Source organism: Gopherus flavomarginatus, chromosome 3 (genome assembly GCF_025201925.1).
Source record: "Gopherus flavomarginatus isolate rGopFla2 chromosome 3, rGopFla2.mat.asm, whole genome shotgun sequence".
NCBI classification, from domain to species: Eukaryota; Metazoa; Chordata; order Testudines; family Testudinidae; genus Gopherus; species Gopherus flavomarginatus.
In genome coordinates this window covers 150902189-150916734 of record NC_066619.1, presented here as the reverse complement: position 1 = coordinate 150916734, position 14546 = coordinate 150902189, and the positions used below count along the sequence as shown (strand labels likewise).

The following is a 14546-nucleotide window of genomic DNA, read 5'->3' as shown; positions in this document are numbered from 1 at the left end:
TCATGCTGAAAAAATTAAAGGTACCGAAAAATTCTCCTGTGTACACGAGGCTTTGTACCAGAATACCAGACAGTTACATCAGTAACTGTATTGGTACACTGGTAAAACTTTCCCATGTAGGCAAAGCCTTACATAGCCAGGGCCTTAATCTCTCTAGATGTGGGCTGGGACTCTGGGAGTACTGTTAAGAGCTGGTGTAAAGAGTAGCCAGAAGAGTCACTTGCAGTGCAGAAGTACTACACACACAGCCCAGGAACTATGTGTACTTGAGTGCCATCTACTGACACTGTATTAATTATTTACATATACTGTATACGCACATCCAGTGCTCCTGAAACATTCTTCCTGCCATGGAAACCGAGTAATACACTACACAGTATTTCAAACGACTAGGCAGCTTCTTCACAACTCTCCCAGACTGTCTGTTTCTACTCTGAGCCCTTTCCTTCTGCTTTTTTTTCCGCAAGATTTTCTGGCACCACTTTTACCAGCTCTGGAGGGTTCTCACTCTTCCCTGCCTGTGCACACACCGCTGGGTGAGGGGCCTCCCCGGGTTATCTCTTAAGAGCAGCTGCTCCCTGAGTGATTGTAGGAAAGGACCGTTGTGGTGGCACAGTTGTCCCTGTAGCTCTGCCCTGTATGACCACCACACAGTGCTACTCTTTCCCTACCCTCTGTCTCCTGTCTCTGACACTAGGCACCACTCCCCAAGGGCACTCCTACTTGCTGTCCTGCCTAACACACGTGAGGTGAGGGCGCTGCAGAGAAGGGGTGCGATGGGAGCAGAGGGATGTGAGGGGGCTATATGGGGATTCAAAGGAGCGGAGGTGATCTGGGTGGGGTGTTGGGTGCAGTGAGGGATGCAGCAGGCAGGGTGTAACCGTTTGCTGCCATTAACATTCCTTGCTATCATTAGTCTCTGCTCTTTGTCAAACATTCTTATGCTTGTTTTCACTGTAAACCAAGCTAAAGGCTGGGGGGGAAGGGGAGCAGGGGTCTGAGGCCTACCCAGCTAGCTAGCCCTGCGGTTCCCTTGCGAATGGAGCACCTGGGAATGTGGGGAGTGTCCAGTGGTCAGGGGCTGGGCACTCCAGGGGCCCCCCGAGGGCTCGGGCGTTGCAATAGGCCGATTGGTAGCCTGGGTGAGTGGGGGCGCAGCAGGGAGGGGGTGACACGGGGTGGCACAGGAGGAGGCGCCTTGGGGATGCAGTGGGAAGACCTACGGGTGCAGCAGGGGGGTGACACGGGCCAGGCGTGCAGTGCAGCAGCATGACACCGGCCGCGCTGCAGCGGGGAGGCAGCGAGCGAGGCGGCCGGACCCCACCCCCCGCGGGCTGCCCCGGGCTCGCTCCCGCCCCGCTCTCCCGTTGCCCGCCGCACGTGGGGCGGCCCGGAGCGACTGCGCCGGGCAGGAGCTGCTGGAAGCAGGTAACGGGATGGGGGGGTCGGGAAAGCGGGACTCCGGGCCGGGGGGAGGCAGAGCCCCGGGGGGAATCTCGGGCCCGGTGTCCCGGGCTGCAGCGGAGCACCTGCCCCCCGGGGGAGCGGTGCTCTCCCTCCCCCAGGCCTGCTGCAGAGCGACTCGCCCCGAGTGAGTCTCCCCCAGAGCCTGTCCCTGGACCAAGTCCTCGTGGAAGTGCAGGCGGCTTGAGTGGGGAGATGCAGAGGGGTGCACCGGGGAGAGGGAGACGGCCGGGGTTGCAGTAAGCAGGGCTGACGCGGGAGGTGCAGCGGGGAGGGGGTGACACGAGAGGTGCAGCGGGGAGGGGGGTGAGGTGCAGCGGGGAGGGGGGTGACACGAGAGGTGCAGCGGGGAGGGGGGGTGACACGGAAGGTGCAGCGGGGAGGGGGGTGACACGGAAGGTGCAGCAGAGAAGGGGTGACGCGGGAGGTGCAGCGGGGAGGGGGGTGACACGGGAGGTGCAGCGGGGAGAGGGGGTGACGCGGGAGGTGCAGCAGAGAGTGTGACACGAGAGGTGCAGTGGGGAGGGGGGTGACACGGAAGGTGCAGCAGAGAGGGGGTGACACGGGAGGTGCAGCGGGGAGGGGGTGACCCGGGAGGTGCAGCAGAGAGGGGATGACGCGGAAGGTGCAGCGGGGAGGGGGGTGACACGGAAGGTGCAGCAGAGAGGGGGGTGACACAGGAGGTGCAGCAGAGGGGGTGACACGGGAGGTGCAGCGGGGAGGGGGGGTGACGCGGGAGGTGCAGCGGGGAGGGGGGGTGAGGTGCAGCGGGGAGAGGGGGTGACGCGGGAGGTGCAGCGGGGAGAGGGGGTGACGCGGGAGGTGCAGCGGGAGGGGGGGTGAGGTGCAGCGGGGAGGGGCTGACGCGGGAGGTGCAGCGGGGAGGGGGGGTGAGGTGCAGCGGGGAGGGGGGGTGACACGAGAGGTGCAGCGGGGAGAGGGGGTGACGCGGGAGGTGCAGCGGGAGGGGGGTGATGCGGGAGGTGCAGCGGGTAGGGGGGTGACACGGAAGGTGCAGCAGAGAGGGGGGTGACACAGAAGGTGCAGCAGAGGGGGTGACACGGGAGGTGCAGCGGGGAGGGGGGTGACACGGAAGGTGCAGCAGAGAGGGGGGTGACACAGGAGGTGCAGCAGAGGGGGTGACACGGGAGGTGCAGCGGGGAGGGGGGTGACACGGAAGGTGCAGCAGAGAGAGGGTGACACGAGTGGTGCAGTGGGGAGGGGGTGACACTGGGGTGCAGTGGGAATGGAGTGATGGGCAGTGTATAGCGTGAGTTGTGACCCAAGGATCTCTTGGCGCCAGCTAGGAAGGCAGAGGCATGTGTATGAGTTACCCGGATTCCCTGGATCTGGTATGTACATCCTAGTTGTTCACCAGAGAGCTTCATGTCAACTTTGTGCTGAAAGCCTGTGTCACACTGCTCCTTGGCATCCGTATGAAATGCATGTGCGGCTACTAGGCACGGTGATAGGTGTGTATAGACTGGGTTACCCAGAAGCAGATGCCTTAAGGCAGATTTCACCAGCAAGGAGGTACGCCCCCCCCCCCATTGTGTATTGTGTGGCTGACAATCAAAGGCTGTTGGGGTACTGGCTTAGCATTAGCCAAATGCTAATGAAGAGATTGCAAGGAGTTCAGAAGAGACTCTGAATTTCTGGAAGAGGTGAACAACATAGAAGGAGGCCCCTGTTTTCATGTGACGATCAAAGGCTGGGTTTGGTATATCTGGTGTAAGACATCCTAGCATCATTCCATTGTGAAATCAGGCTGCCAGGGGGCTTGATCTTGTGGAAGGAGGGTTTCTGACCACATCGTAGTTGAAAAGTGTGGTGGAAAAGACTTTGGGTGAGCAGTACCTTACTAGACAAGAGGCAGGCATCTTGTTACTTAAATTTAAGCTCTAGAATGTGTGTTGTGATATTATTTTACGTGTAAGCCTGTTTCCATTAATCTTACTTGCTATCATTTGAATCTGTTATTGTTTAAATAATCTTATTCCTGTTTTCACTGTAAAGAAATCTAAGTGCAGGGTGTTAAGCGTAGCTGGGGTCCAAGGTGTAACTAGCTAGCTGTGCTGTCCTGTTCCTTTGGGAGCAGAGGATCTGGGAATTTGGTGAGTGCCCAGTGGATCAGGGCCTGGGCACTCCAGGATGACGATGGGGGACTCGGGGGTTGGAGTGTGCCTGTCAGCCTGTATGAGGGACATTGGAGCCCACAAGGGCTGAGAGGGGAGTATGTGAGCTGTCTGTGGTTGGGGTGCCCAGACAAGTCTCCCCCATGCTATGGGCAGGTGGTAGTGAGGTGCCTCACAACCCTGGGTACTTGGGAAGTGTCACAGAGGTGTGGTAGATGGGCCAGGCTGTATCTCCTTCTGTGGTGGGTTGCTTTGGGCCCCGCCCTGATTTCACGCACATTGTCCTCGGCATGGCAGTGACACGGGGTGGTGGTGATCGTTAATGGGCTGGGGGAGGATTGGAGGAAGCAGCAGCCTTGCCCTGCAGGGCTGCCAGGTGGGCTGGGGGTTGTGGAGCCTGGGCATATGGGGGACAGTCCTGGGTCCGTGGTGCTGGCCAGGGTGCCCTCACCTGGCGATGTGACTCCCCTTGCGTACTCCATGCCTATGGATTGACCCCCCATGTCTGTTGCCCCTGTCTCTAGTGTGACCTTCCCCCCATACCTGCTGTGTGCCCCTGACCCCCGCCCCCCAAGGCCCTGACCTGGAGCTACTCCCCTGTGTCCCCAAAGCTACTCACTCTGTGCCTTGGGGAGGGGGATTGCATAGCTGTATGGGGGGTGGTATGGGGTGCAGTGCAGCAGGGAGAGAGTAACATGGGGCTGCAGTGAGGGGATGCCATGGCTTGCAGGGTGCAGTAGGGAAGGGTGACGAGGGGCCTAGTGGGCTGAGGGAGTGCAGTGATTGTACAGCAGGGAGGGATGCAATGAGGGGGTTCAGTGGGGAGGGGGTGCAGTGAAGGTACAGTGGGGTCACATGGGATACAGTGGGGCAAGGAGCAGCAGGAGGTGGGACGACATGAAGTGTAGTGGGGTGACAATATAATGGGGTAGTTTGACATGGAGTACGGGGGAAGCGTGCAATGGGCTGACAGGGTGCAGTGGGGCAGGTCCACTGTGCCCTCCCCGTGATGTGTTTCTGTGGGCCTCACGCTGCCCTGCCCCGCTCTCACACCAGTTGTCTATGTCACGTGGGGCCAGTTCGCTGCTGCCCCGTGTGTGCTGCGGCCGGCAGGAGGTGACAGTAGTGGGGGGGGGCACACAGATAATAGCTGGGGGAGGATTGGAGAAGCAGCAGCCCCTCCAGCAGGGCTTGGGGCTGCCAGGGGGCTGGGGGGCGTAGACACCGGAAGTAGGGGGGCTGAGCCTGAGTCCACTCGTGCTGGTGGCTGATAGGGAGATCCTGAGTGACTCCACCTTGTGTCCCTGGCCTCCATTTTGAATGAGCAAGAGTCACTCCACCCATAGGCGCCCACTCCATGGGTACTCTGGGGCTCAAGCATGCACGGAAAAAAATAGTGGGTAACAGCACCCACCAGCCACAGCTGTTTGGCTGCAGGGTGGAGAGCGGAGGGTGGCGGGACCTCGGGGGATGGGCAGGAAAAGGCGGAGCGAGGGTGGGGCCTTGAGGGAGGAGGTGGAGTGGGGGCAGGGCCGCAGGGGTGGGGCATCCCTGGGAAAAATAAAAGTCCGGGCTGTGACTCCACCGTTAGATGAAAGCTGTAGGTCAGGGAGGGAACACTAGAAATTGGTGGAAAAAAGGTGGCAAACAACGACGACTCCGCAGATCATAACTCTGCAAGGAAATAACTGGTGCAAGTTTAAAAATAAAATTGACTGTTTGCAAAAGTAAATAAAACAACTGTCAATCAAGCCTGTCTGCAGCGTGTGTATGTGTGTCAGGAGCTTCTCTGTGATGGCTTCTGTGGTGCGGTGTGGTGCAGCGGTGACAGACTCTAGACAGAGAAAACAGAATCATGCGCACACAGCTGGTATGCCTCGCCAGACCACCCAGCAGCGGCGTGAGAGTCAACTTGCTTGCTCTCGTTGTAGCCTAGGATCATATATTTAGGTCCTATTGTAGTTTTCAATAAATTGTTAAAACTACCTGCTCTCTCTCGAACTCGACTGAATTGCCCTGGGGGAAGGGCAGCTCATAACACGCAGACACCCGCCACAATATGTTAAGGTGTATAGCCAGGATACATCTCTCTCTCACAGTCACACGTATTGACACAGCCATGGGTCAGCATGTATAGCTGGGATAGCCAGGCTGACATGCACACACAAGAGTTCACACACACGCGACCATGGGTCAGCATGTATATAGCTAGGAAGGTCTGTCTGTCTCTCTCACATCAGCCTGTGTAGCTGAGCTCTGTCACACATGCACAGCCAGTTTATAGCCCAAATAGCCTGGCTGTTTCCCTCACCCCTCCATAGTGTAGCGAGTGTATCAGTTCACTGTATTGCTTGGAAAAAAGTGTACTTCCATTTGGACGAGGGGGTGCCGGGGCTCAACCCTCCCTGGGGAGGAGGGGAGCCACACCGGCCTCGTCTCGTCATCCGAGGGCCTCTGCCCTCGGGGTTGCAGTCCGCTCCGGCGGTTCGGGCCCTGTGTGTAGGACCGAACAGCGACACAGTTAAATAATAGGGGCCCAGCCCTTGGATCGGGCGGGGCACCAACAAACGCAGCAGTAGTTTCTCGGCTCTGGCCCTTTGGAGCAGGGCAGAGCAGTGGCAAAGTCAAAGGGGGCCCAGCCCTTGGTTCGGGCGGGGCACCAACAAACACAGTTACAGTTAGCTCTGGCCTCTGGAGCAGGGCAGAGCAATGGCAAAGTCAATGGGGGCCCAGCCCTTGGTTCAGGCGGGGCACCAAACACAGTTACAATTAGCTCTGGCCCTTTGGCGCAGTGCAGAGCAGTGGCAAAGTCAAAAGGGGCCCAGCCCTTGGGTCAGGCGGGGCACCAACAAACAGCAGTTACAGTTAGCTCCGGCCCTTTGGAGCAGGGCAGAGCTCTTGGCATTAGGTTGGGAAGAGGGGGGAGTCTGCCACCCGGTTACGGGTGGCAGGGGGAACACAGGCCCACCCACTCCTCTGCGTTCCAGCCCGGAGCCCTAGTAGCAGCCCTGAAAATTTTCCTTTGGCAAATGTTTAGTAACAGAGGTAGTGCATAAATGAAGTCTCCACGTTAATATTTCTATAGCACCTTCCATCTCAGGCTGTCGAAGCACTTTACAGACAATTAATTTGGTCACGTAACCCCTTGAGGTAGGAAAAAATTATTAGTCTCTTAATCATTCTGTGCCTCAGTTTTTCCATGTGTAAAATTAAGAGGTTTGCCTAAGAAAAGGGCTGGCAATAGAATCCAAGTCACCTGTCGGGTATGTGCACAAAGATAATCCTTCCTCTTTATTTTCCTGTTACTACGACTTAGTTGTTTTTTGAAGTATTCTACAGTGTATTTTATTAATGTACTGTGAGGTATTGGTAAGAATAATCAAACCTAAATTGCACTTGTTACAATAAGTAAACCATGTACATCTTGATTTTTTTTAATTGCTTGCTTTACTTGCTGATGTGCAAAGATAGATCACTTCAGTAGTATTAATTAATGAAGGTCTTCTGTGAAAAGTGGAAGCCAGCTGCCTGCTATTTGTAAATCCCTTTTTCATCTGCTGATTTAAGGTTCACTCCCGAACTCCTGAAGTCAATGGTAAAACACCTATAAAATTTATGGAGAAGGATTTTGGGAGGCCCCTATGTTTGGCTGGGGAGAGTGGGAAGAAGAAAGAAGAAATGCATGCAGGGGACTCCTATATAAGTACTGCCTGATCCTGCAGAGAGTTTTTGAGGAGTTGCTGTGTAGAAAGAACCCCTCAGGGCCAAGGCCAAACAGAAGAATTGAGGAATGAAATGGTCTATTTGAGAAGATATTAATAATTTATCCCAGGGTAGTGTTAAGAACCTAGATGAGTTGTGAATTTGTTGACATGTTCCTTATAACTAGTATTCTCAGATCTTTTCGAGGGTGCAGGCAAATTAGGGCCCAGTTTCACTCTGAAAATCAGTGGCAGAATTTGCAGTGACTTCAGTGGGATTAGCATTCTGTCCTCTGATTGTTAAACTACCTTGGGTCAAATTCTGAGAGATGTTAAGTTCTTGCAACTCGCATTTTAGAATATAGCTCAGCACTTTTCAGGATCTTACATACTGGAGGCAAAGAGTTTAGATTACAGGCTAGCAGTGACTGATCCTTGAGGAATGATTTCTGTTTTTTCCTAATACCTATCTAAGTTATCACTCCCTAATTTTGGCCATGGCATGCATGTGATTATCTGTCTAGGTGCTTTCAGAATTGCCATTTAGGAAGTAGACTCAGATGTTGGTACTTCAAATTTGTCTGGATGAAATCTGAAGGCTAAGAGTAATCTTTGTTACTTGAAATTAATATCACAAGGGGAGAAAATAAATCAGAAACTAGGCAAATTTTCATGCTTTACTATGCCAGGCTTTAAGAACTAATGATAGTTTTAAAGTTAAGGTATTCCTTGTAGTGCAATAGGACCCTTATGTCTGCAGTGTGCAATCTCTAGTAAGAAGGCTCTGATTATCACACTGTAAAACTAATCTTGTCTGTTCCTGGGGTTTCCTTAGTTAGTATAGCTGAAAAAATAACAGAAAAGGGAGCTGCAGCTGTCAGCAGTGTAGCAGTGAATAATATGGTCTTGATTTAAACTTTTCATTTTTGCTTGTGTATTTTGATAGCGTAGTGCTCTGTATGTCTCAGAGATCCAAAATTATTTATACACTTCTACGGTTCACATTCAGGTTTAATGGTTACTGCCTAATATGATACTTTGAAAAGAGAGGGGAAAAAAGAACCTATGCAAGTATATAATTAGTTCATGACAAGTGTTAATCTAGTGCTAGTGCACTGAGCTAGTTAAAATCTTCCAGAATACAGCGTTTTGTACTCATGCTAATCTTTATTGTAGAAATGTATTAGTTAAACTGGCAGAAGCAAAATGTGTGCTGCTGAGGTATGCAAAATATGGGTTGTGTGGTAGGTACAGTTAGTGCAGGCATCTCTACTGACATCAGGAATGTGATGTATAAAACTAGATAAGAAAAGGTGCGTAAGTTCTGTGGTTGTACAGCAGAATCTGGAATTTTCTGTCTGTCATAAAGGGAAAATAATTATGAGTGGAACTGAGCTCATACTTTGCAACAGGGAAGACGTAGCCACTGCAGGATCATTCTCCCTATTGGTAACGTATTGACCTTTCTGTGTTAGGCTGACTTTACTTCCGATCAATAGACCAATGGAGCCTGTTTATTTGAAATCTCAATATACTAAAACCTCTACTTACACCCCCTGTTCCTTGTTCCCTGACTGCTCCCTCCCTGTCCCTTATCACCCCCAGGACTCCACCCCCTACCCAGCCCCCCTGTCCCCTGACTGCTCTGATCCCTATCCATCCCCCCCACCCCCCCGACTCACCGGCAGCAGTGGGAAACAGAGCAGCCCGGTCCCAGCCTGTTCCACTCTGCCACCTCCCAGCCGCGGTGCTCCGCTTCCTGCCACCGGTGAGTGCGGGGAGGTGGGGGAAGGACACCCTCTGCACTCACTGGTGGCGGGAAGCGGAGCAACGCGGCCCCAGCCCGCTCCACACTGCCAGCTCCCAGCCACGGCGCTCCGCTTCCTGCCACCGGTGAGTGCAGGGAGGTTGGGGCAAGGATGCCTCCCCCCTGCACTCACCTGCAGCGGGAAGCGGAGCGACATGGCCCCAGCCTGCTCCACTTTCCTTGCCTTATCCCCAGCCGTGTCACTGGGTGGGGTGGGGAGGACTGGGGAAAGGTCCTGCACTCACCTGCGGCGGGAAGCGGAATGACATGGCCCCAGCCTGCTCCACTTTCCTTGCCCCATCCCCAGCCGTGTCACTGGGGGTGGTGGGGAGGACTGGGGAAAGGTCCTGCACTCACCTGCGGTAGAAAGCGGAGCGCCGTGGCTGGGAACTGGCAGAGTAGAGCTGGCTGGGGCTGGGCTGCTCCACTTCTGCTGCTGCCAGTGAGTGTGGGGGGATCCCTTCCCTCCAGCCCCCTTCCCCAAGCGACACGGCCGGGGCAAGGGAAGCAGAGCGGGCTGCTCCTGGCTCCCTGCTAATCCCCAGGGCCACTCTGGGACTGTGGGGCCCCCCAAAGTGCCACTCACACCTCCTGCCTCCCAGACCCTAGGGGAGAGTGGAGCCTCTGACCACCCCCAAGACCCTCTGCCCTTTATCCAACCCCTCGGCCCTAGCATGGCCCAACACCCTTAACACGCTGCTCAGAGCAGCGTGTCAGAGCTTTACCGTGTTGTATGCGAACCTGCTTTATATTGGGTTGCGTTATATCGGGGTAGAGGTGTAGTATCAAACCCCAATAGCTGACACTTGCCCGAGAAAGTATCTCAAAACCCTTCCTGGCTAAAGAGAACATGATTTTGCAGCTCTAATTCAAGTAGACTATCCTGTTGAACTGTGTTGTAATCTAGAAGACCGTCAGCATATGAATTTTTTTTTTTTTTGGCCTGGCTTAGTAGTCATACCAAAATTTATCTAAAGCAAAGGCAGATATGTGTTTATCTGTGCTCGAAAGAAGTTCCTTCCAAAAGACTGTGGAAGTGTAGGGTTTATTCGTCTGGATGAGTGTTAGCATAGCCGTGTCTTCACTAGAAAATTACATCATTAGAGCATGGCCTTGAGGGAGTTGTGTTAATTAACATGGTGTTTACTACAATTTAGCAGTAAATGTAAACACAGATAAGGGGAGGTCAACAGTTAGTGGAGGTTAGTTAGTACACAACCTTGACAAGTTATGTTAACTTTGGAAACTTGGACTGGAGTACCTCAAGTAATGATAAAAGGGTACTGCTCTTCTCTCGTGTGTGAGATACTACTTTTTTCTAGTGTATGAAGACTTCTGGAAAATCAAAAGACATGAAGAGATTGCTGCCCCCCAGGTGGAGGGACAGGACATTACAGTGGCTCCCTGGTTGTGCTGTGTTAGCACTGTAGAACAATCACTGAAATGTCACAAGCTTTTTTAGTGTACGCATCTGTAGAAAAAATACTTTTATGGAAACTATGAATGAAAAGCTTTATTTTCATTGCAGGTCAGAGGATGCAGGCATTTCAGGGATCCATGTTCTAAGTGTTACCCTCTTTTCCTTCTTCCTTTTTCCTTCTTGTGTGACAGATTTATGTTACCAATTTGCCTGAGGCATCAGGTGATTAGGCTGAGGCTGCGGGATTGTTAGGGGAGGAGATGAAGGAGCACATCAAGTGACTAATCTTAAAGCTTTGTTAATTAAATAACAGCGGTGAGTGCTGGGTGCTTCCCATCCCACATCACTCAAAGGAAGGAAGAAAGCATTAGTGCCCAAGCCCTCACCTGCTTTAATACTCACACAGACACAACCCAGGGCTGGCCAACCCTGGGTGTAACATAAAAAGAAGAGAGGGCAGGGTGGACGTAAGTTCTGTCCTGTGCACAGGCCAATCAGGGTCCGCTGTTGATCTCCAACTTGCTTTAACTCTTGGGAGGGTTTTAAGCCCTGGGTTCTTTCGGGGGTGTTTTTGTTTAGGGATCTTTGTCCCGAACTGGCCTTCTGCAGTTTCTCTAAGTTCCCAAAACACACAGTCTTCAGGGTTGCGAGGCTGTTGTTGCTTAACTCGCTGGCCTTTGCAATCTTTTTTGTTTTGCATCCCCTTTTCAGTTCTGTCTGGTTCACATCTCCTCTCCCACAGGCTTTTGGCTGTTTGGCAGCAGGGAGCTTGTTTGTGTGTGCGTTGGCCTTGAGCGGCAGTTTCGCTCCTTATCTTTGAGCCTAGCTGAATCGTCCAGGTAACCTGTTCCTTCCTCCCCCTTCGACCTCTCACAACCTGCAAAGGAATCTTTTACTGCACACTCACACCTTCAACCCTTCCCAAAATCCTTTCCAGTGCATCTACAAGCATTAGCAATGTACAATGCTGGTGCTTCCCCAGGGGATCCCGTGGGGGGCAATTTTACTGTGACTGTGACACTTGCCCTGTCAACCCTGTCCATGTTCCTTTCTTATGTCCTCATTGTCTCCCTCTCTGTTTTCCCTTTCCTGTCTTGCTTTTTATAGTAGCAGCAGAGAGGAGCTCTTGGACCTTGTAGTGAGCAAACCTGCAGGTCTGCCTTCTGGTGGCACCTCCTCCATCTTTTGTGCTGCCTTTCTGGGTATGTCTGCACTGCGTTAAAAAACCTGTAGCACTAAGCCCAAGTCTGGCTCAGCTGACTTGGGCTTGGGCTGAGGAGCTAAAAATAGCAGTGTAGCTGTTTGGGCTTGGGCTGGAACCAGGTCGCTGAGACCCACCTGCTCATGGGGTTTCAGAATCCAGGCTCCAGCCTGTGCATCTACACTGCAGTTTTTAGTCCCACAGCTTGAACCCCTGTAAATCCAGATCATTTAATCTGGGCCAGTTGTGTGGCCGTGCCATGGGTCTCTTAGTGCAATGTAGATGTACCCTCTTGTGACCACAATCACAGGTTGCAATGCTAGAAGGAGCCAGGCTAAGGAGCAGGTGCTGGCAGGAAAGATAAAGAGAAGGGTTATTCTCCTGCTGCATGAACAAGAAACTTTAGTTTTACTGCAACATAAACTAGGTGAGGTCACCCCAATGGCGGGTATAGTGCTGACATCATCTAGCGACCTCACTTTAGACAAGGCCTGGTCTATGATATAAAGTTAGGTCAAGGTAAGCTGCCTTACATCGACTTAGTCGTGCACATGGCTACGCTTAAATGTCTCTCTCGCTGATGCAGTAACACCACCTCCCCTAGTGGTGTTGAGCCATCAGTGTAGTGAGGTCGACACTGCAAGCGTAGACACTGTATTACTTATATCAACTAGTGTGGACATGGTAAATTGCCCGCCAAGTGCTCTCCTGCCGACTCCGGTACTCCACTGGAGCGAGAGGTGCAGACGGAGTCGATGGGGGAGCATCAGCAGTCGACTCACTGCAGTGAAGACACCACGATGTGTAGATCTAAGTACGTTGACTTCAGCTACGTTATTCATGTAGCTGAAGTTTTGTAACTTAGATCGACACCTCCACCTCCTCGTGTAGACCAGACCTAACAGTCCTCCAGCAGCTGTTGCACAATGCCTGACGCTGATGGCTCTGGTCACAATTGTGAGCTCCACTGCCCAGGGGTCACTGAGACCAGAAGGCACCCTCCCCTTTAAAGCCCTGCAGATTTTCGAAATGGTGGAGGAAGGGCAGTGGGGGTGGGGGGGGCCGGGGTGTCCAGTGTTTCCGCAGGCTAGGAGCTGTTTGAGATTCCACTGCAGTGCTGTCAGTCCTGGGAGTTGAGCACGAGTGAGTCTGATGCCTGGGAAGGAACCTCGGGTAAGTGTTATAGATTTCCACTTAGCAAAGTAGGTTTCTGTTTGGTTTTGATGTAGGAAATTACACACAAAAGGTTGATGTTAAAAGATCATTAGGATGCAAAGTCAAACACTCAGAAGTTGGGAAAGTCAGACTTTAAGTTGCCACTGCAACCTGGATTCAGCCCTCTCATGCATATGCATTATGAGCACATACTGTTTTTCCCACAGGATTCCCACGTCACTCAGTGCAGATGATGAAGGTGCTTAGGGAGTGAATCAGGATTGCGCAGTGATGGAGGCTGTTGTCTGTAGGACCCCTGCATTATTTGTTGGAGAAGTTGGAAGGTGTTTACCTATTGTAGAAATTGGGGGACAGGCAGGCATAAGTACACCCATAGCTAAAGGCCTTCTCCCTTAGTTGGAGGGAAGGGACCAGTGGACCTAGACCACAAAGGTGTACTGGGGACAACAAATGAAAAAAAACCAAAAACAGGAACAGGAGTGAAGATTCACAGGGCAAAAATTAGGGATCCAGAGGGGGACACCAAGCAGAGCCCCTGACAGTGCCCACTGCTCCCAAAAGGCCTCCAGGGAGTCAGTGGACACCACCCTGAGGAACTCTGCTTGGAGGTGTGAATGAGCAAGGGACCAGAAATATGCCAGCACCAGGAGGTGTCTGATGAGCAGGTCCCACGATTTTGTGGGATCAGAGATGGGGTGTGACAGGATCAGGAGGTGCATGGAAAAGTGCAGCCAGAACCTCAGCAAGAAGTTCTGGAGGAGCCAGAAGAGGGGCTGTAGCCTGACACACCCTACACAGGTGTCGTGGGAGTTCATGAATCACGCCAGGTTCACACCTGTGCTTACAGATCCGTGAAGGCACCACCAACTAATATAGGGCCGTATGAAATCTGTGTTAACGAGAATACGGATGGAATTGTGGAATCCAAACAATAACATGGAATCCAGCGATTAAAAAAAAATCCAGCAAAATGCAAAAAAAAAAAAAAAGATGCTTTCCTGCCACAGCTCTGGGGTCAGAGAAGATCTCTGCCTCCCTGCCATGGCCCCGGGGCCAGAGGAGATAGAATTAATCTTTTAAAAAATGTAAATGAACAAAATCAGAAAATAATAAATATGAAAATCCACAATAATAAAATGGATTTCATGGGACCCTACTAATATCTCTGCTGGGCCCTGGGACCACAGTAGAGTACAGACTGGCCCACCAGGGTTCCTTGCCCTCCTTGGGTGGAAACAGGTCCTGCTACTTGTTGGGGTAGGATTTGAGGGCGAGGAAGTGAATAGTAGAGAGCATGAGCACATACAGATGTTTCCTGGGTGCGGTTCAGAGGCGGACAGGCTGGGTATTGTGCAATTGGCTTAGGTGGCGTGCTGGGGTGGCTGGCCTGGTTCATGGGAAAAGGGCCAAATGGCAAGATCCGGAGGGCCAAGAGCTGGGCTGGGAAGCAGCAGAGGGTCCACCCAGTCACTCCAATTGTAGTCCAGAAGTTCTCCGACTCTGGCGGTATCAGGACCAATCTACGGTGCACAAGTAGGACTCTGCTACCTGCATGCTAAGATGTGGCTTGCGTTGCAGGGGCTCCACAAGGAGGTCCTCCGCCTTAGTAGCTGCTACAGACCTGGTTGCCGAGATCAGCTTC

General features: G+C 52.6%; 1 protein-coding gene and 1 long non-coding RNA gene across 8 annotated transcripts in view; both read left to right on the top strand.

Moving 5' to 3' along the window:
- The first annotated feature begins 607 nt into the window (after positions 1-607).
- Positions 608-14546, top strand: part of TEX15 (testis expressed 15, meiosis and synapsis associated) — an 87808-nt gene continuing 73869 nt past the window's right edge. For 3 of the 7 annotated variants that reach the window (XM_050944956.1, XM_050944963.1, XM_050944962.1), the window contains exon 1: positions 608-744. In XM_050944956.1, coding sequence (XP_050800913.1) covers positions 640-744 — 105 coding nt within the window. In that variant the 5' untranslated portion in view covers positions 608-639. Of the gene's footprint in view, positions 750-1339; positions 1429-1974; positions 2034-2615; positions 2817-14546 lie in introns of those variants that run through there. The other 4 variants (XM_050944958.1, XM_050944957.1, XM_050944960.1 and 1 more) reach the window with 4 other exon arrangements.
- Positions 1821-2560, top strand: LOC127047145 (uncharacterized). Its single transcript, XR_007773317.1, has 3 exons — positions 1821-1863; positions 2034-2061; positions 2532-2560. It is a non-coding gene; the product is annotated as an uncharacterized LOC127047145 (long non-coding RNA).